Source organism: Chiloscyllium punctatum, chromosome 14, assembly GCF_047496795.1.
Source record: "Chiloscyllium punctatum isolate Juve2018m chromosome 14, sChiPun1.3, whole genome shotgun sequence".
Taxonomy (NCBI): domain Eukaryota; kingdom Metazoa; phylum Chordata; class Chondrichthyes; order Orectolobiformes; family Hemiscylliidae; genus Chiloscyllium; species Chiloscyllium punctatum.
The window spans coordinates 11,529,524-11,545,346 of NC_092752.1; the positions used below are offsets into that span (position 1 = coordinate 11,529,524).

Here is a 15,823-nt window from a genome sequence, read left to right on the forward strand (position 1 = left end):
TCCTGGACATAGATGGGAACCCAGGCACCTTCTCCAAATGACTGACCTCCCGCCCTCTCTCCCCACACTTTCCCTGGCGTTCTACACAGGGGTGTACCCAAAACCCCCCTTCCCCAGATAATCACTTGAACGTTCTCCTGTACAGGGTAAAGGTGGAACTTGTTAAAACGTTGCACTAAAATGTTGTATGTGTGGCTGTGAAAGTGTGTGTGCTATTTTGAGACTCACTCCCAAAGGCAGCAGCAATCTTACTGTTGGTGTCCAGTCCGGCTGCCCCAGGAGGGAAGGGGCTGACTTACCAAGTGCACTGTGTCAATCCATTGAACATGATTTTGGGGGTGGGGGGTGGGGGGTGGTGGTGGAGGCTTCAGCAATGCTGCAGGTCCTTTACACACAAGTTTGTGCCTGCTCGGAAACAAACTTTAAGACAACGAGAGGGAGCGAGGCAGGCAGAGTGAGGAAAAAGGAAACTTCAAAGTCCCAAGAGGAGAGGCATTGAATCAGTTATCCAAATCATCAATTATCCGAACGAAATACTGACGGGCCCTCGCTCAGATAATTGAGGTTCCACTGCACATCTAACTCCTTCTTGAAGACATCTAATGTTTTGGTCTCAACCACTTTCTGTGGCCTAGAATTCTATAATAATCCATACAAAATATTTACGAACATGTACTTAATCTCAATCATGCTTCAAATATGAATGTGTTGTAAATACGGTTCTAAAACACATTTCATGAAAGGTCGAGCAACTGCAGTTTGAACAGTGTAGGGTAACCATTACAGAAGATGCAGCAGAACCTGCATTTACTGATCACATTGCAGAAGAAACTTAATTTGGCAACTAATTGTTGCATATTAAACAGACCGATTTCGAGATATATCCAGGGATTCGGGGTAGTCCTGGAAAACATAGACCATCAGCCACAATCTAGTTGAACAGTGGAGCACAATCAATGGGCCAAAGAGCCATCTCCTGCTCACATTCGAATGATCGCATTCAGATTCATCATCACGTGGGTAGGTCCAGCTCTTTAAAAGATTCAAAATAGATCACAGGATGACATCTCTAGTCTCACCGAGTGACTAAAACAACTACCAAAGACTCAAGGCCAGTGGGTAGATAGAATATTCTGGATTAGAGTGGTGCTGGAAGAGCACAGCAGTTCAGGCAGCATCCGAGGAGCAGTAAAATCGACGTTTCGGGCAAAAGCCCTTCATCAGGAATAAAGGCAGTGAGCCTGAAGCGTGGAGAGATAAGCTAGAGGAGGGTGGGGATGGGGAGAAAGTAGCATAGAGTACAATAGGTGAGTGGGGGAGGGGATGAAGGTGATAGGTCGGGGGCGGGGGGAGGGTGGAGTGGATAGGTGGAAAAGAAGATAGATAGGTAGGACAAGTCAGGGGGACAGTGCTGAGCTGGAAGTTTGGAACTAGGGTGAGGTGGGGGAAGGGGAAATGAGGAAATTGTTGAAGTCCACATTGATGCCCTGGGGTTGAAGTGTTCCGAGGTGGAAGATGAGGTGTTCTCCCTCCAGGCGTCTGGTGGTGAGGGAGCGGCAGTGAAGGAGGCCCAGGATCTCCATGTCCTCGGCAGAGTGGGAGGGGAGTTGAAATGTTGGGCCACGGGGCGGTGTGGTTGATTGGTGCGGGTGTCCTGGAGATGTTCCCTAAAGCGCTCTGCTAGGAGGCATCCAGTCTCCCCAATGTAGAGGAGACCACATCGGAAGCAACGGATACAATTAATGATATTAGTGGATGTGCAAGTAAAACTTTGATGGATGTAGAAGGATCCTTTAGGGCCTTGGATGGAGGTGAGGGAGGAGATGTGGGCGCAGGTTTTGCAGTTCCTGCGGTGGCAAGGGAAGGTGCCAGGGTGGGAGGGCGGGTTGTAGGGGGGCGTGGACCTGACCAGGTAGTCACGGAGGGAACGGTCTTTGCAGAAGGCGGAAAGGGGTGGGGAGGGAAATATATCCCTGGGGTCTTTTTGGAGGTGGCAAAAATGTCGGTGGATGATTTGGTTTATGCGAAGGTTGGTAGAGTGGCAGGTGAGCACCAGGGGCGTTCTGTCCTTGTTACGGTTGGAGGTGTAGAGGGATTGAATATCCATGGTGAAGAAGAGGCGTTGGGGGCCAGGGAAATGGAAGTCTTGGAGGAGGTGGAGGGCGTTGATGGTGTCTCGAACGTATGTGGGGAGTTCCTGGACTAGGGGGGATAGGGCAATGTCGAGGTAGGTAGAGATGAGGAGTGGGGCAGGAGCATGCTGAGACAATGGGTCGGCCAGGGTGGTCAGGCTTGTGGATCTTGGGAAGGAGGTAGAACCGGGAAGTGCAGGGTTCCCAGACTATGAGGTTGGAAGCTGTGGGTGGGAGATCTCCTGAGGTGATGAGGATCTGCATGGTCTGGGAGATGATGATTTTGTGATGGGGGGTGGGGTCATGGTCGAGGGGGCGATAGGAAGAGGTGTCCTCAAGTTGGCGTTTGGCTTCAGTGGTGTAGAGGTCAGTGCGCCAGACTACCACTGCGCCCTCTTTATCTGCTGGCTTGATGGTGAGGTTGGGATTGGAGGGCTGTGCGTTGTGAGGGTGAGAGGTTGGAGTGGGGAAGGGGGGTAGACAGGTTGAAGCGGTTAATATGCCGGCAGCAGTTGGAAATGAAGAGGTCGAGGGCAGGTAATAGGTCAGCGCGGGGTGTCCATCTGGATGGATTGTGTTGGAGGTGGGCGAAGGGGTCCTCAGAAGGTGGGCGGGAGTCCTGATTGTGAAAGTAAGCTCAGAAGCGGAGGAAGTAGTGTTCGACGTCACGGCGTGTATTAAATTCATTGATGCGTGGAAAGAGGGGGATGAAGGGGAGTCCTTTGCTGAGGACTGAGCATTCGTCCTCAGTGAGGTGAAGGTCTGGAGGGATGGCGAAACTCGGCAGGGCCGGCAGGCATAAATAGTATATGCCTGGTGCAGATTTTTCATGGATAAAGATCTGCCCTCTTGCAGTCTGTTTTATGCTGTATCATGTTCACAAGTCATACAGTATGACTTACTGCAGAATACTGGCAGTGATCAAGTCATTGAGAAACCTTACACTAGCTCTTCACTTTCAGACACAATTTAGATTTGCCCAGCGGGCACCAAGTGCCATTCACACATAACCTTCTTCTGACTGTGGCCATCAATTGCCAACATCCTGAAGTTCTCATCTTCACATTTTAACCACTTCTTGGCCTTCCCATACTCCTCCTATATCTCTGACTTCCTAACCTCAGACCTTTTCTGTCCCTCACCTGTGGTCTTTCAGCCATTCTTTGCCCCAGCATCGATAACTTACAGCCACTGAAGTGCCTAAGAACACCCTCAAAAAATAAAAAACCTCTCTACTCATCTCAAAAAATCCAAGGAAAAGACTGTGGATGCTGGAGAAACTCAGCAGGTCTGGGAGCATCTGTGGAAAGAGAAACAAAGAAAACATCGAGTGCAATATGTTCTGAAGACGTCATACCAGACTTGACATGTTAACTCTGTTTCTCTCACCACAGATGCTGCCAGACCTGTTGATTTTCTCCAGCATTTTCAGCATCTCTCTCTACTCTCCTCCTCGGATACACTACATTGCGAGGATTGCCACATTGCAGGGATCGCCCTATGCTGGGGGCCCCCAGTCTGTAGGAGGCTTATCAACAGATCATTACTGTCACCTTCAAAGTCTATAACCACTTCACCCGACAAAGGAGCAACGCTCCAAAAGCTTGTGATTGCAAATAAACCTGTTGGACTAGAACCTGGTGTTGTGTGACTTCTGACTTTAGCCAATCAGGTGAATGTACATCATCATCTTGTTGCTATTATTGATCAGGAGATCTTACAGGAGAACAAAGAGGCCAGGGTTAGGAGCCGATGAGCAGATTGGCTCAGGAGGGGTCTTACCATTTCTAACTCCTTCCAGTTGTAACTGGTGTTCCCTACCACCATGGCCATCAGCTCACTGGGCTGGAAAAGCTGAAGCACCTTCCCTCCACAAACCTTTAGGAAGCCACAGGAGAAAGCTGAGAAGAGTTCCTGGACAGAGTTATTGAAGATGTAGTCCACATAAGCTTGGACAAATTCCTTCCTGAAAAGCAACACAGAATGACCATGAAGACTTCAAGGGAAACTTAACAGTGATTATTTCCTTCCCACACAGCCCAATAGGCTAAGCATATTTAACTACATTCAAATCAACTTTTAAATCCTGCAATTGCTCTTTCAGCATTTCAACACTGTTTTGGAATAAAGACAATAAGCAAAAAAGTATAAGGGTGAACTTACTGTGTCCAACTGTGCCACAGAATGGGGTATGATAAATAATCTTTTCGTAGCAACAATCATATTTCAGAAGGCCAATGTGTGCACCCTGACCTGAGAGAATTGAACAGGTAAACTCTTCCACCAGAGTCAGAATGTTGCAGCTTTCCAGAGTTTGAGCTTGTTACTTAGGTTATTAATCATTAAAACATCCAGGGGTGGAGGGTGCAGCACTGTCAGAGGACGGAACAGCTTGCTTTGAGATCGCAACTTCTGAAACTCAGAGACATCGCTAAGTACTTTATTGCCATGCCGGTGTTTTAACGTGTAGACACTGTTGAAACCCAGCAGTCATTGCCTACACAGCAAGATCCCATAAGCATCCAGAAGCTGATGCCCTGATAATGTGTTGCATGTGGTGATGGAGCATAAACATTGGCCAGGGTACCTAGACAACTCTCCAAATCCTCCTTTAAGTATTGCCAATTCTACCCTTGAGTGCAGATGGGGGCCTTGGTTTTAAAGTCTCAACCAAAAGGCAGTACCTGCAACAGCACAGCACTCCCTTAACACTGGATGGGAGGGTCAGGCTGAATGATACGCTCAGCTCAAACTGCTGGTCATAGAGTCAAAGATGTACAGTACAGAAACAGACCCTTCGGTCCAACTTGTCCATGCCGCCCAGATATCCTAAATTAATTTAGTCCCATTTGCCAGCATTTGGACCATATCCCTCTAAACCATTCCTATTCATACACCCATCCAAATGCCTTTTAAATGTTATAATTGTACCAGTAGGTTTTTCCGGTTGGTGTGCGTCTTCTTCAGTGTCTCTTCGTTCCTCACAAATAAACTTATCAAACTTCCCTTTAAATGTATCGATAATATGATTCACATTAACGACTGCACACAGTAACAAGTTGAATGCTGTAAGCATTCCAAGTAAACAGCTTTTCCCCCAATTCCTTATTGGATTTATTGATGGTATTCTCTATTTACAACTCTGCAATTGCAATTCCACACGTGGAAGCATTGTGCAATGAAATATTTTGGAAAAAACCTGGATAGCTTTTAAGCCCAGTAGTTTCAGGCAAAATAAAAATTCATCCATCTCTACCAAATGTAATCCCTTAAGTTCTAATTTCAAAGTACAGTTCATTCCTCCCAAGGACTCTTCCGTAATGCTTCATTTTTTTCTACTGAAGAGAGAGGTTGCAGGTTAGCTACTTACCTGTTGTCTTTCTTCACAGGCAGGCTCTTACCTCCAGGGACCAGTTCGTGGAGCTCTGAGAGTCCATAGTTTTCTCGAAGAATCTGTTCATTTCAACAGGGACAAAGAGAGAAGCAAGGAATTAAAATCAGGGCTGAGAATCACAAGGTGGATTTTTTTGTATTTAAAAACAGATTGTGGCAGTGTGAGGGAAGCAGAATGAAAAGCGGGTGGTCTGCTCCCTCCTGCTCCTACACTGCTGTCTCAGTTCAGTGGATCAAACAGACACTCAGTTATTGCCCGCTTGACAGGGAGCTGGGTACTTAGGTGGACAGTCCACATCCACTTGGGTAACTGCGCAAGTACATCAGGTGGGAGGCCGTGAACAGGACGTTGGTTGCAGTTAAAAGGCTCCCGCGTTCACTCTCAATCTCCCCTGATTATAGCAGCCTCAAAACAATGAATAAATGATGTCTGAAACCACCTAGAGCCTGGCCCCTTCAGAAACTGCTGCTCTCTGTCGTCATGCTGTTTGGGACCTCCAGCTTCATGCTCTCTATTCAGGCGTGGCATAAATCACTCCCAAACATTTACCAGCCGAACGCCTGAAAAATGGATCAGGCAAAGGAAAATGGCGCACAACCATGTCATAGAAAAGCCTCATAGCTTGGGTAAAGTAATGTCAAGTTAGCCTTTACTGCAACTGTGACGGGACTAATTAATTGTCAATGATATGCCTTCAGACATGCTGAGGCTAGAATGCAATGCTATAGAACACAGAACATAGAACTGTACAGCACAGGATTTCACCCTTCAGTCCAGGATGTCGTGCCAAACATGTCACCATATTAAAGTAACCCCTTCTGCCTGCCCTTGGTCCCTCGCCCTCCATGCCTTGCACATTCATGTGCTTATCTAAAAGTTTCTTAAATGCCCCTATTGTATCTGCCTTCACCACCACCCCTGGCATCGTGTTCCACACTCCATACCACTCTCGGTGTAAAACACTTGCCCCCCCCCCACCCTGACATCTTCTTTGAACTTTCCCTCTCTCACCTTAAATGGAAGCCCCCTACTTTTAGACAGTTCAACGCTGGGAAAAAGATTCTGACCGTTAACCCTATCTATGCATCTCATAATTGTATAGACTTCTATCACATCTCCTTACAGCCTCCGCCGCTCCAGAGAAAACAACCCAGAGTTTTTTTTCTCGCTTCTCCTTATAGCTCATTCCCTCTAATCCAGGCAGTATCCTGGTAAATCTCTTCTGCACCCTCTCCAAAGCCTCCACATCCTTCCTGCATTGTGGTGATCAGAATTGAATACAGTACTAAATGTGGACTAACCAAAGTCTTACAAAAGGTGTAATATGATATCTTAACTCTTGTACTCAATTCCCTGGCCAATAAGGGCAAACATGCCATACACCTTCGTCACTACCTGTAAACACAGGCTGATTCACTGGAAATCACAGCTGCATCCATCTTCCTCCAACAACTTTATTTCATTGGAGCGTAGGAAGTTGATCTTACAGAGGTTTATACAATCATTAGGGGTTTGGATAAGGTGAATGGCAGGTGTATTTCCGTAGAGCTCAGGCAGAATGGCCCTTACCGCAAAATTGAGGCAGAACGTTTCTTCAACATTGTCATCGGGGTAATCCAGCAAATCCTGCAGGCTCCTTAAAAGAAGCAAAATGTCCCAGTCAGGCAATTTAAGTAATCATGAAATTGCTACAGTGCTGGAAGAGGATATTCGGCCCATCACGTCTGATCCAGCTCTCTAAATGAACCCCTTAAGGCATATCATTCTCCAGCCTGCTCCCTGTAGTTCCACACATTTCCTTTGCAATTAATAGTCCAATTCTCCATTGAATGTCTTCACTGAAGACATCTCAATCACACTCAGGAGGCTGTGCGCACCAGACCTGAACTACTCAACTGGCAGAGAGAAAAAAACATCCCTGTCAACTTTGTTTTTTTTAAAACAATGATTTTAAATCTGTGCCTTCTCATTTTCAGTCTTTCAGAAATGGAGAAAAGTATCCCCCTCATTTATTTTGTCCAGACCCTTCCTTAATGATTATTACCTCTATCAAAACTTATCTCAGCCTTCTCTTTAACAAAAAAAAAAGTCCAAAGTAGTTTATATCGATATAATTGACATAAGCCCTGCACTCAATCCCAAACTGTCATGCTGTCAAACAACCCCACCCAAGTGGATGGGGTAAAGAGTTCGCAATGATCCCACTAATGACGGATATCAGTCAGCTTCTTTACTATCCTCAGGTACTAGGCCGAGATCTAATATTCTCGAAGGCCTGTAATACAGTCAATTCATGGACTCCAGCTGCCTCCACTTCACCATGGGTGTGTACTCCCTTTATATGTCCATCCCCCATCAGGATGGTCTCAGAGCTCTCCACATCTTGAAAAGGAGGTCTGAACCTTCCCCATCCTCCAGTATACTTCTCCGCCTGACCGAGCTCATGGACCCCAGCTGCCATATGGGCCACAGTTATGCCTGTCTCTTTGTGGAGCATGCGGAACATTCTCGCTCGGGACCCACCCACAATGTTTGCTCTGGTACATTGATTACATCTTCCCCCTCTCGTCTGGGACTGGAAACATTTTTAAATTTTGTTTCCGATTTCCAACCTGCTCTCACCTTCACATGGTCCATCTCAGACTCCTCCCTTCCCTTCCTCGGCATTGTTTCCATTTCTGGGGATAGGCTGGTCACCGATATCCACTGCAAACCCATTGACTTCCACAGTTCCCTTGACTATACATCCTCACACCCTGCTTCCTGTAAAGACTCTATTCCATTCCCAGTTTCTCTGTCGCACCTGGGCTGATGTCACCTTCCATGGTGGGGACATATTCAACATGACCAACTTTTCCCTCCATGGAGGATTCCCCACTATCATGGTCGACGGGGCCATTAACAGCGCAGTGATAATACTACTTGGCCATTACCTCCCTTCCTCCCAGTTACTAACAGTTCTGATGGACAGTCACCAAATGCAAAACATTAACTCTGCTTTCTTCCCACGGATACTGCCAGACCTGCTGAGTTCCTCCAGCAATTTCTGCTTTTGAATACAGTTAGATTGACCAATTGACATTTTTTTAAATTATCTCTGTGATCACGAGAGACCACAGTGTAGGATTTCAATGACAGTTCTCCCTTTGACGTATTGGTGTCTGAAGTTCCTTTGACACTTCAAGTGAGAGATTTCTTGGAACTCAGTGTAACCCACACTGACTTTTCCACACTGCTCTTTTGTTTTGAAGCACTATGTAATGCTTAAAAGTTCAATATGTCTGCAAATCATTTGGAGTTCTGATCAATTGCCATGGCAAAGATGAGGAAGGTAGTTGTGATTTTTGGAGATCTTCGCAGCACCAAGATATCTCTGAAGGAGTACTGTAGGGAAGTGTCCTAGGCCCAACCATCTTCAATTGCTTCATTAATGACATTGGGTTCCATTATAAGGCCAGATGTAAAGATAAGACCATAACTGTCAGAAATAGGCCGTATGTTTAGGTGTTTCAATTATCTACAGTGTGGAAACGGGCCATTTGGCCCAACAGGTCCACACCAACCCTCTGGGGGGTGGCGCACCTAGACCCATTCTCCTACCCTCTACATTTACCCTGACTAAAGCACCTAACACTATGGGCAATTGAACATGGCCGATTCACCTGACCTGCACATCTTTGGATTGTGGGAGAAAGTGGAGTACCCGGAGACTCGCGCAGACACGGGGAGGGTGTGCGGGCTCCACACAGACGGTCACCCGAGGCAGGAATCGAACCCGGGTTCCTGGTGCTGAGGTAACCACTGAGCCACCGTGCCGCCCTGATGGCCCCTCAAGTCTGCTCAGTAATTCAATAGGATATGGGCTGATCCAGCATTCCTTATATCCACTTTCCTGCCCTTTCCCCATAATCCCTGATTCCCCGACTGATCAAGAATCTCTCTCTCAGCCTTAGTTATACCCAAGGTCTCTGCCTCCACAGCTCTCTGTGACAACAAGTTCCAAAACCTCACAGCCTTCTGAGGGAGAAATCCCTCCTCAACTCAGTCTTAAATTGGTGCCCCTTTGTCTTGAGACTGCCCTCTAGCCTTAGAACCTCCCAATAGGGGAAACTATCCTCTCAGCATTTACCCTGTCAAGCCCCTTAAGAATGCTTTATGTTTCGATGAGATCACATTTGCATTCTTCTAAACTCCAAGAGTCCCAACCTGCTTAGGCTTTGCTCAGAAGTCTGTTTTCTAAGTGGAGAAATGCTTTGGAAATCTGAAGCACAAAGCAAACTTGGGAGTCCTCGTTCAGGATTCTCTTAAGGCTACCCTGCAAGTTCAGTCGGCAGTCAGGAAGGCAAATGGAATGTTAGCAATTGTTTCGAGAGGTCAAGGATACAAGTGCAGGGATGGACTGCTGAGGCTGTATAAGGATCTGAATAGACCACATCTAAGGAAGGATGTGTTGATGTTGGAAAGGTTCAAGAGGAAGTTTAGAAGAGTGATCCTGGCATTGAAGGGCTTGTCATATGAGGAGCTCTTGGTCTGTACTCAATGGAATTTAGAAGTTTGAAGAGGGATTCTCATTGAAACTTACAGAATACTAAGAGGGTCTGAATAGAGTGGATGTAGAGAAGGTGTTTCTACCGGTGTGAGAGACAAGGACCCAAGGACAGAGTCTCAGAGAGAAGGCACGACCTTTTAGAACTGAGGTGTGGAGGAAGTTCTTCAGTCAAAGGGTGGTGAGTCTGTGAAACTCATTACCACAGAGGCCAACTCATTGAGTGTCTTTAAGACAGAGATAGATAGGTCTTTGATTTAATAAGGGAATCAAGGATTATGGAGAGCAGACAGGAGAATGCAGTTGAAAAACATTAAACATGATCAAATGGCGGGGCAGATTTGATGGGCCAATTGGCCTAATTCTGCTTCTTCATATTATGTCTTATAAGACAATCCCTCTGTACCAGGCATCATCATCGTGGTTCACTGGGGATATACCTACATGCCAATGTGGAGCATCGGAGGCTGAGGGGTGACTTTATATGGATAGGATAAATAGACAAAGTATTTTCACTGTAATGGGGGAGCCAGAACTAGAGAACATAGGTTTAGGGTGAGAGGGGAAGATATAAGAGACGTAAGGGGCATCTTTTTCACACAGAGGCTGGTGCATGTATGGAATGAGCTGCCATGTATGGCCAGAGGAAGTGGTCGAGGCTGGTACAATTACAGCATTTAAAAGGCATCTGGATGGATATTTGAATAGGAAGGGTTTAGAGGGATATGGGCCAAGTGCTGACAAATGGGACTAGATCAGGTTAGGATTTCTGGTCGGCATGGACGAGTTGGACCAAAGGGTCTGTTTCTGTGCTGTATGTCTCTATGACTCTGTGATCTAATATCTCACCATCTCCTCCTGAAGAAGTTATTCTTTTAAAATATCCTATCAATTCAGACACTCACCTGCCCTCAGTGGGAGAAAGTTCTTTCAGGTCCTCCAGAGTGGGTTTCACACTCAGCAACTTTTTGTACAGCACAAGGGGGAAGTGCAAGTCCACCACGGTGAAGTTATAGATGGCCAGGCCACACAGGATCCCAATCAGGTGGAACCAGTTCAACTCCACAAACGTCTGGGGGGTTGACAGAGAAAGAGATTTAGGTCAAACACCCCACAAATTCACCTATGACACATAAGACAGCACGGTGGCATAGTGGTTAGCACTGCTGCCTCACTGCGCCAGAGACCCGGGTTCAATTCCTACCTCAGGCGACTCTCTCTGTGGAGGTTGCACATTCTCCCAGTGTCTGTGTGGGTTCCCTCCGGGTGCTCCGGTTTCCTCCCACAATCCAAAAATGTGCAGGTTAGGTGAATTGGCCATGCTAAATTGCTTGTAGTGTTAGGTGAAGGGGTAAATGTAGGGGAATGGGTCTGAGTGGGTTGCGCTTCGGCGGGTTGGGTGGACTTGTTGGGCCGAAGGGCCTGTTTCCACACTGTAAGTAATCTAATCTAATCTAAAGACCAGGGACAAAGGCATGCGCAGCACAGTTAGAGAAATGCCTTCCCACAAACCAATACACACATTAACTTAATGGGAGACTATGGTAATGTCACTGGAGTAATCATTTGGAAATCCATGTGGGAGCATGGGCTAAAGTCTCACCACGTGGGATTTAACTTAGAAACAGCAAGTTAGTCATAAAATCATCATTGATTGTTTGAAAAATCCCATCGGATTTCCTAATATCCTTTTGAGATGGAAATCTGCCAAATGTACCTACACATAGTTGACTGTTCCCTCCCCTGGGAAATGGATGGGCAACAAATACTGGCCTCAACAGGGGCACCCACATCACCCATGCAGGGATAAAAAGCATCATATCCTTGACACTGGATCTTAGCAATTCACTCACGCTCTCACACCATGAACACCGGACAGTACCCCATTCACAAAGTATGAACTGTACTGTATGACCCAATTTATACTCGGGGCAATTCAAGAAATAAAAAACAAAAACAGTACAGAAAAGGTTGGAAACACACAGCAGATCAGGAAGCCTCTGTGGATAGAAACAGTTTACGTTTCAGGTCAATGACACTGCTCCCCCGCTCCTGCGCCATACAAGTTGTGACCCAAATACAACTCCACCAACAGGCTCTGCCAACACCATCTTCCTACGTTGGCTTTGAGGACACAGGTACGTGTGGAACTGAATGCCTATTAATTATGCAGCAAATCAAATCATTGGCCTGACTGAAAGATCTAACTAAAAAGCATGGTTTCTATCAAAACTGATTAAATTTATCACATTGGCTTCCGTGAGGGTCTGCAGTTGACACAGAACATAGAACAATACAGCGCAAAGCAGACCCTTCATCCCTCAATGTTACATCGACCTGTGAACTATTCTCAGCTCATCCTCCTACACTATCCCATCATCATCATCCATGTGCTTATCCAAGGATTGTTTAAATCTCCCTAATGTGGCTGATTTAACTATATTGGCAGGCAGGGCATTCCCCACCCTTACCACTCTCTGAGTAAAGAACCTGCCTCTGATCTATCACCCCTCAATTTGTAGTTATGCTCCCTTGTACAAGTTGACTGTCTACCCTATCTAATCCTCTGATCATCTTGTATGTCTATTAAATCCCCTCTTAGCCTTCTTCTTTCCAATGAGAACAGACCCTTTCCTCATAATAGCTTCCCTCCAGACCAGGCAACAGCCTGGTAAATCTCCTCTGCACCTTTCCCAATGCCTCCACATCCTTCCTGTAATGAGGCGACCAGTACTGTATACAATATTCCAAGTGTGGCCGCACCAGCGTTTTGTATAGTTGCAGCATTACATTGTGGCTCGGAACTCAATCCCTCTACCAATGAAACCTAATACACCGTATGCCTTCTTAACAGCACTATCAACCTGGGTGGCAACTTTCAGTGATCTATGTACATGGTCACCAAGATCCCTCTGCACATTCCATTGACTCAGTACTCTGCCTTCCTTGTATTCTTTCCAAAGTGAATCACCTCACATTTAGCTGCACTGAACTCCATCTGCCATCTCTCAGCCCAATTCTGCAGTTTATCCAAGTCCCCCTGCAACCTGTAACATTCTTCCACACTGTCCACTACTCCACCAACTTTAGCGTCATCTGCAAACTTACTAACCCATCCACCTGTGCCTGCGTCTAAGTCGTTTAATAAAATGACAAACAGCAGTGGTCCCAAAAACAGATCCTTGTGGCACACCACTAGTAACCGGACTCCAGGCTGAATATTTCCATCAACCACCACTCGCTGCCTTCTTTCAGAAAGCCAGTTTCTAATCCAAACTGCTAAATCACCCTCAATCCCATGCCTCTGCATTTTCTCCAACAGCCTTCCATGTGGAACATTATCAAAAGCTTTACTGAAATAAAGCCTTTGATAAGGTTCCACATGGAACATCTGTATTTCTCACCCCAAATACTATGGAGGAGGAGGAGTCAAACTAAGTTTGATAGATTCCTGTCAGGTGTAGGCATCAAGGGTTACAATGAATAGATGGAATTAAGATACAGATCAACCATGTGGTCACCAAGTGGCAGAACAGGAAGGAATGGCCTACTCTTGTTGCAACATTGATTAGAATCAGAAGGGCAAGAGAGATGCTGAAATCTCATTTGAAATTGTCATAGAGACGTACAACACAGAAACAGACCCTTCAGTCCAACTCATCCATGCCAACCAGAAACCCTAAATTAATCTAGTCCCATTTGCCAGCGCTTGGCTCATATCCCTCCAAAACCTTCCTATTCACATACGCATCCAGATGTCTTTTGAATGTTGTTATAGTACCAGCCTCCACAAATTCTTCTGGGAGCTCACTTCGTACACATACCACCTTCTGTGTGAAAACGTTGCTCCTTGGATCCCTTTTAAGTTTTTTCCCTCTCACCCTAAACCTATGTCCTCTAGTTCTGGACTCCCCCCACCCCAGGTAAAAGACTTTGCCTATTTACCCTATCCATGCCACTCATGATTTTATAAACCTTTATAACGTCACCCCTCAGCCTCTGATGCTCCAGGAAAATAGCCCCAGCCTATTCAGCTTCTCCCTGTAGCTCACTTTGGGAGAATTGTAAGGAATGAAGTGCATTAATAAGTTTTTTGTTTTTTTAGATTTGTTACTAATTAAAATGTTGAACGATCTCAATTCAAGCAACGTGTGGTGTGAAAATTTCCTCTCTGCTGGCAATAAGGACCCTACATGAAACAGCCTGGAATACACACAACTCAGTTCTGAAAAAATGTGAGCTAATGATACAAAATTATCGATACTATACCAGAATTTTTTAAACAGAATGGGAACACATCTCCATGGTACAATGGGAATTCTAGCAGGCAATAGGTTTAAGGCACATTTACATGGTTTCATAGAAATCCCTTAACTTTTATATTTGAATATAAATATCCTGAAGTTTGGGGCCTTTGTCAATGCTGTTGATTCTTGTGGGTAAATTCTTCCTTAATTGTGATCCCACACTCTCAGCAAGAACTACTTTAGATTATAGGAGAATAAAGATGGGCTGGTCAGGATTGGCACAACCAGCGAAAGGGTCACTCACTTTTTCTGAAAACCACAAAAGCCTAGACTGCTCGTAGTATGTGAACATCCCGTATTTAGGATCCAGCAGCTCCTTTAGCAACAGCAGGAAGAATTCCTTTGTCACACCTCCATCGTCCACAGCCTCCTCACCCAGGAACACCACCTGTACCAGGAACAAGTCAGCGAAATCAAACCAAGCTCAGTTTCCATACCAATCCTGATCCCACAATGGGCTTGGAGACAGAAATTATCTTTAACAAAGAATATAACAAAGAACAAAGAATAAACAAAAAAAAATGCATTCTCTCTCCTCACAGGTTTGGTGAAAAGGCAAGCAGGAAGGATGTTCCACAAACCCCAAATAAGAAACAATAAATGATTGGCTAGCTCTTCTGGGCAACTGAAAAATGCATCAGCTGTGATGGTCTTTGAACAGAAAGAAACAGAATACAGGCAGACAGGGAAAAAAAAATACAATGCTGCAGATGTTGGAAATCTGAAACAAACATAGTGCTGGAGAAACTCAGCAGATGCTGGCAGTGGCTGTGGAGAGAGAAATTTCTTTTCCCCTTTTCCTTTCAACAGGAAACTTGCATAAAGTGTGGATTATAGGGAAATGCTGAGTGGGAACAGCTGTTGGGGGATTCGCTGCTATTTCTAACGGGAGAGAGGGAGTGTGACAGAGAGTGAGAGCGCACGACAGAGACAGAAAAAAAAAGAAAGAGCGCATGAGCGAGAGAGAGAGATTGAGATGATCTTTGCCGACTTGATGCTTTTGCCCCTATTGTCCACATATGGGACCATCATGTAAGTGACATACACAAACATACACCAGATCCAAACATTACACAGACACACAAAACACACACACCACATACTCATACACAAATTTACACATGCACACACATACACACGCTGTTTCTGGCATTCCCCTCCCCACTACTTGAATAAGACAACTTTGTGTGCTATATCTATAGGTTCCAGTAACTTTATTTTACAACTGCAACATCACTTTCCACAGTTTTCTTGGCATGAAGCAGTATTTTCTTCCCATGTTTTAGACCACAATCCTAAATAAAGTAGTCTTTAAATTCAGGAATTTGGTGTTTTTTTTGGTATTTATCTATACAAAGATGAGCTGTACTGAGTGAAGGGAGTCGGATCCTAATTGCTCTTTTGCATGTCCACCTTGCTATAACATGAATTGGTGAGATATTGT

General features: G+C 45.5%; 1 protein-coding gene across 2 annotated transcripts in view; it reads right to left on the reverse strand.

Annotated features, from left to right (window-relative positions):
• Positions 1 to 15,823, reverse strand: part of LOC140485594 (probable E3 ubiquitin-protein ligase HERC3) — a 93,127-nt gene that overhangs the window by 4,563 nt on the left and 72,741 nt on the right. For both annotated transcript variants that reach the window (XM_072583881.1, XM_072583882.1), the window contains exons 19-23: positions 14,624 to 14,767; positions 10,978 to 11,144; positions 7,096 to 7,162; positions 5,503 to 5,585; positions 3,915 to 4,098 (exon numbers count right to left, since the gene is read on the reverse strand). In XM_072583881.1, coding sequence (XP_072439982.1) covers positions 3,915 to 4,098; positions 5,503 to 5,585; positions 7,096 to 7,162; positions 10,978 to 11,144; positions 14,624 to 14,767 — 645 coding nt within the window. The remainder of the gene's footprint in view (positions 1 to 3,914; positions 4,099 to 5,502; positions 5,586 to 7,095; positions 7,163 to 10,977; positions 11,145 to 14,623; positions 14,768 to 15,823) is intronic.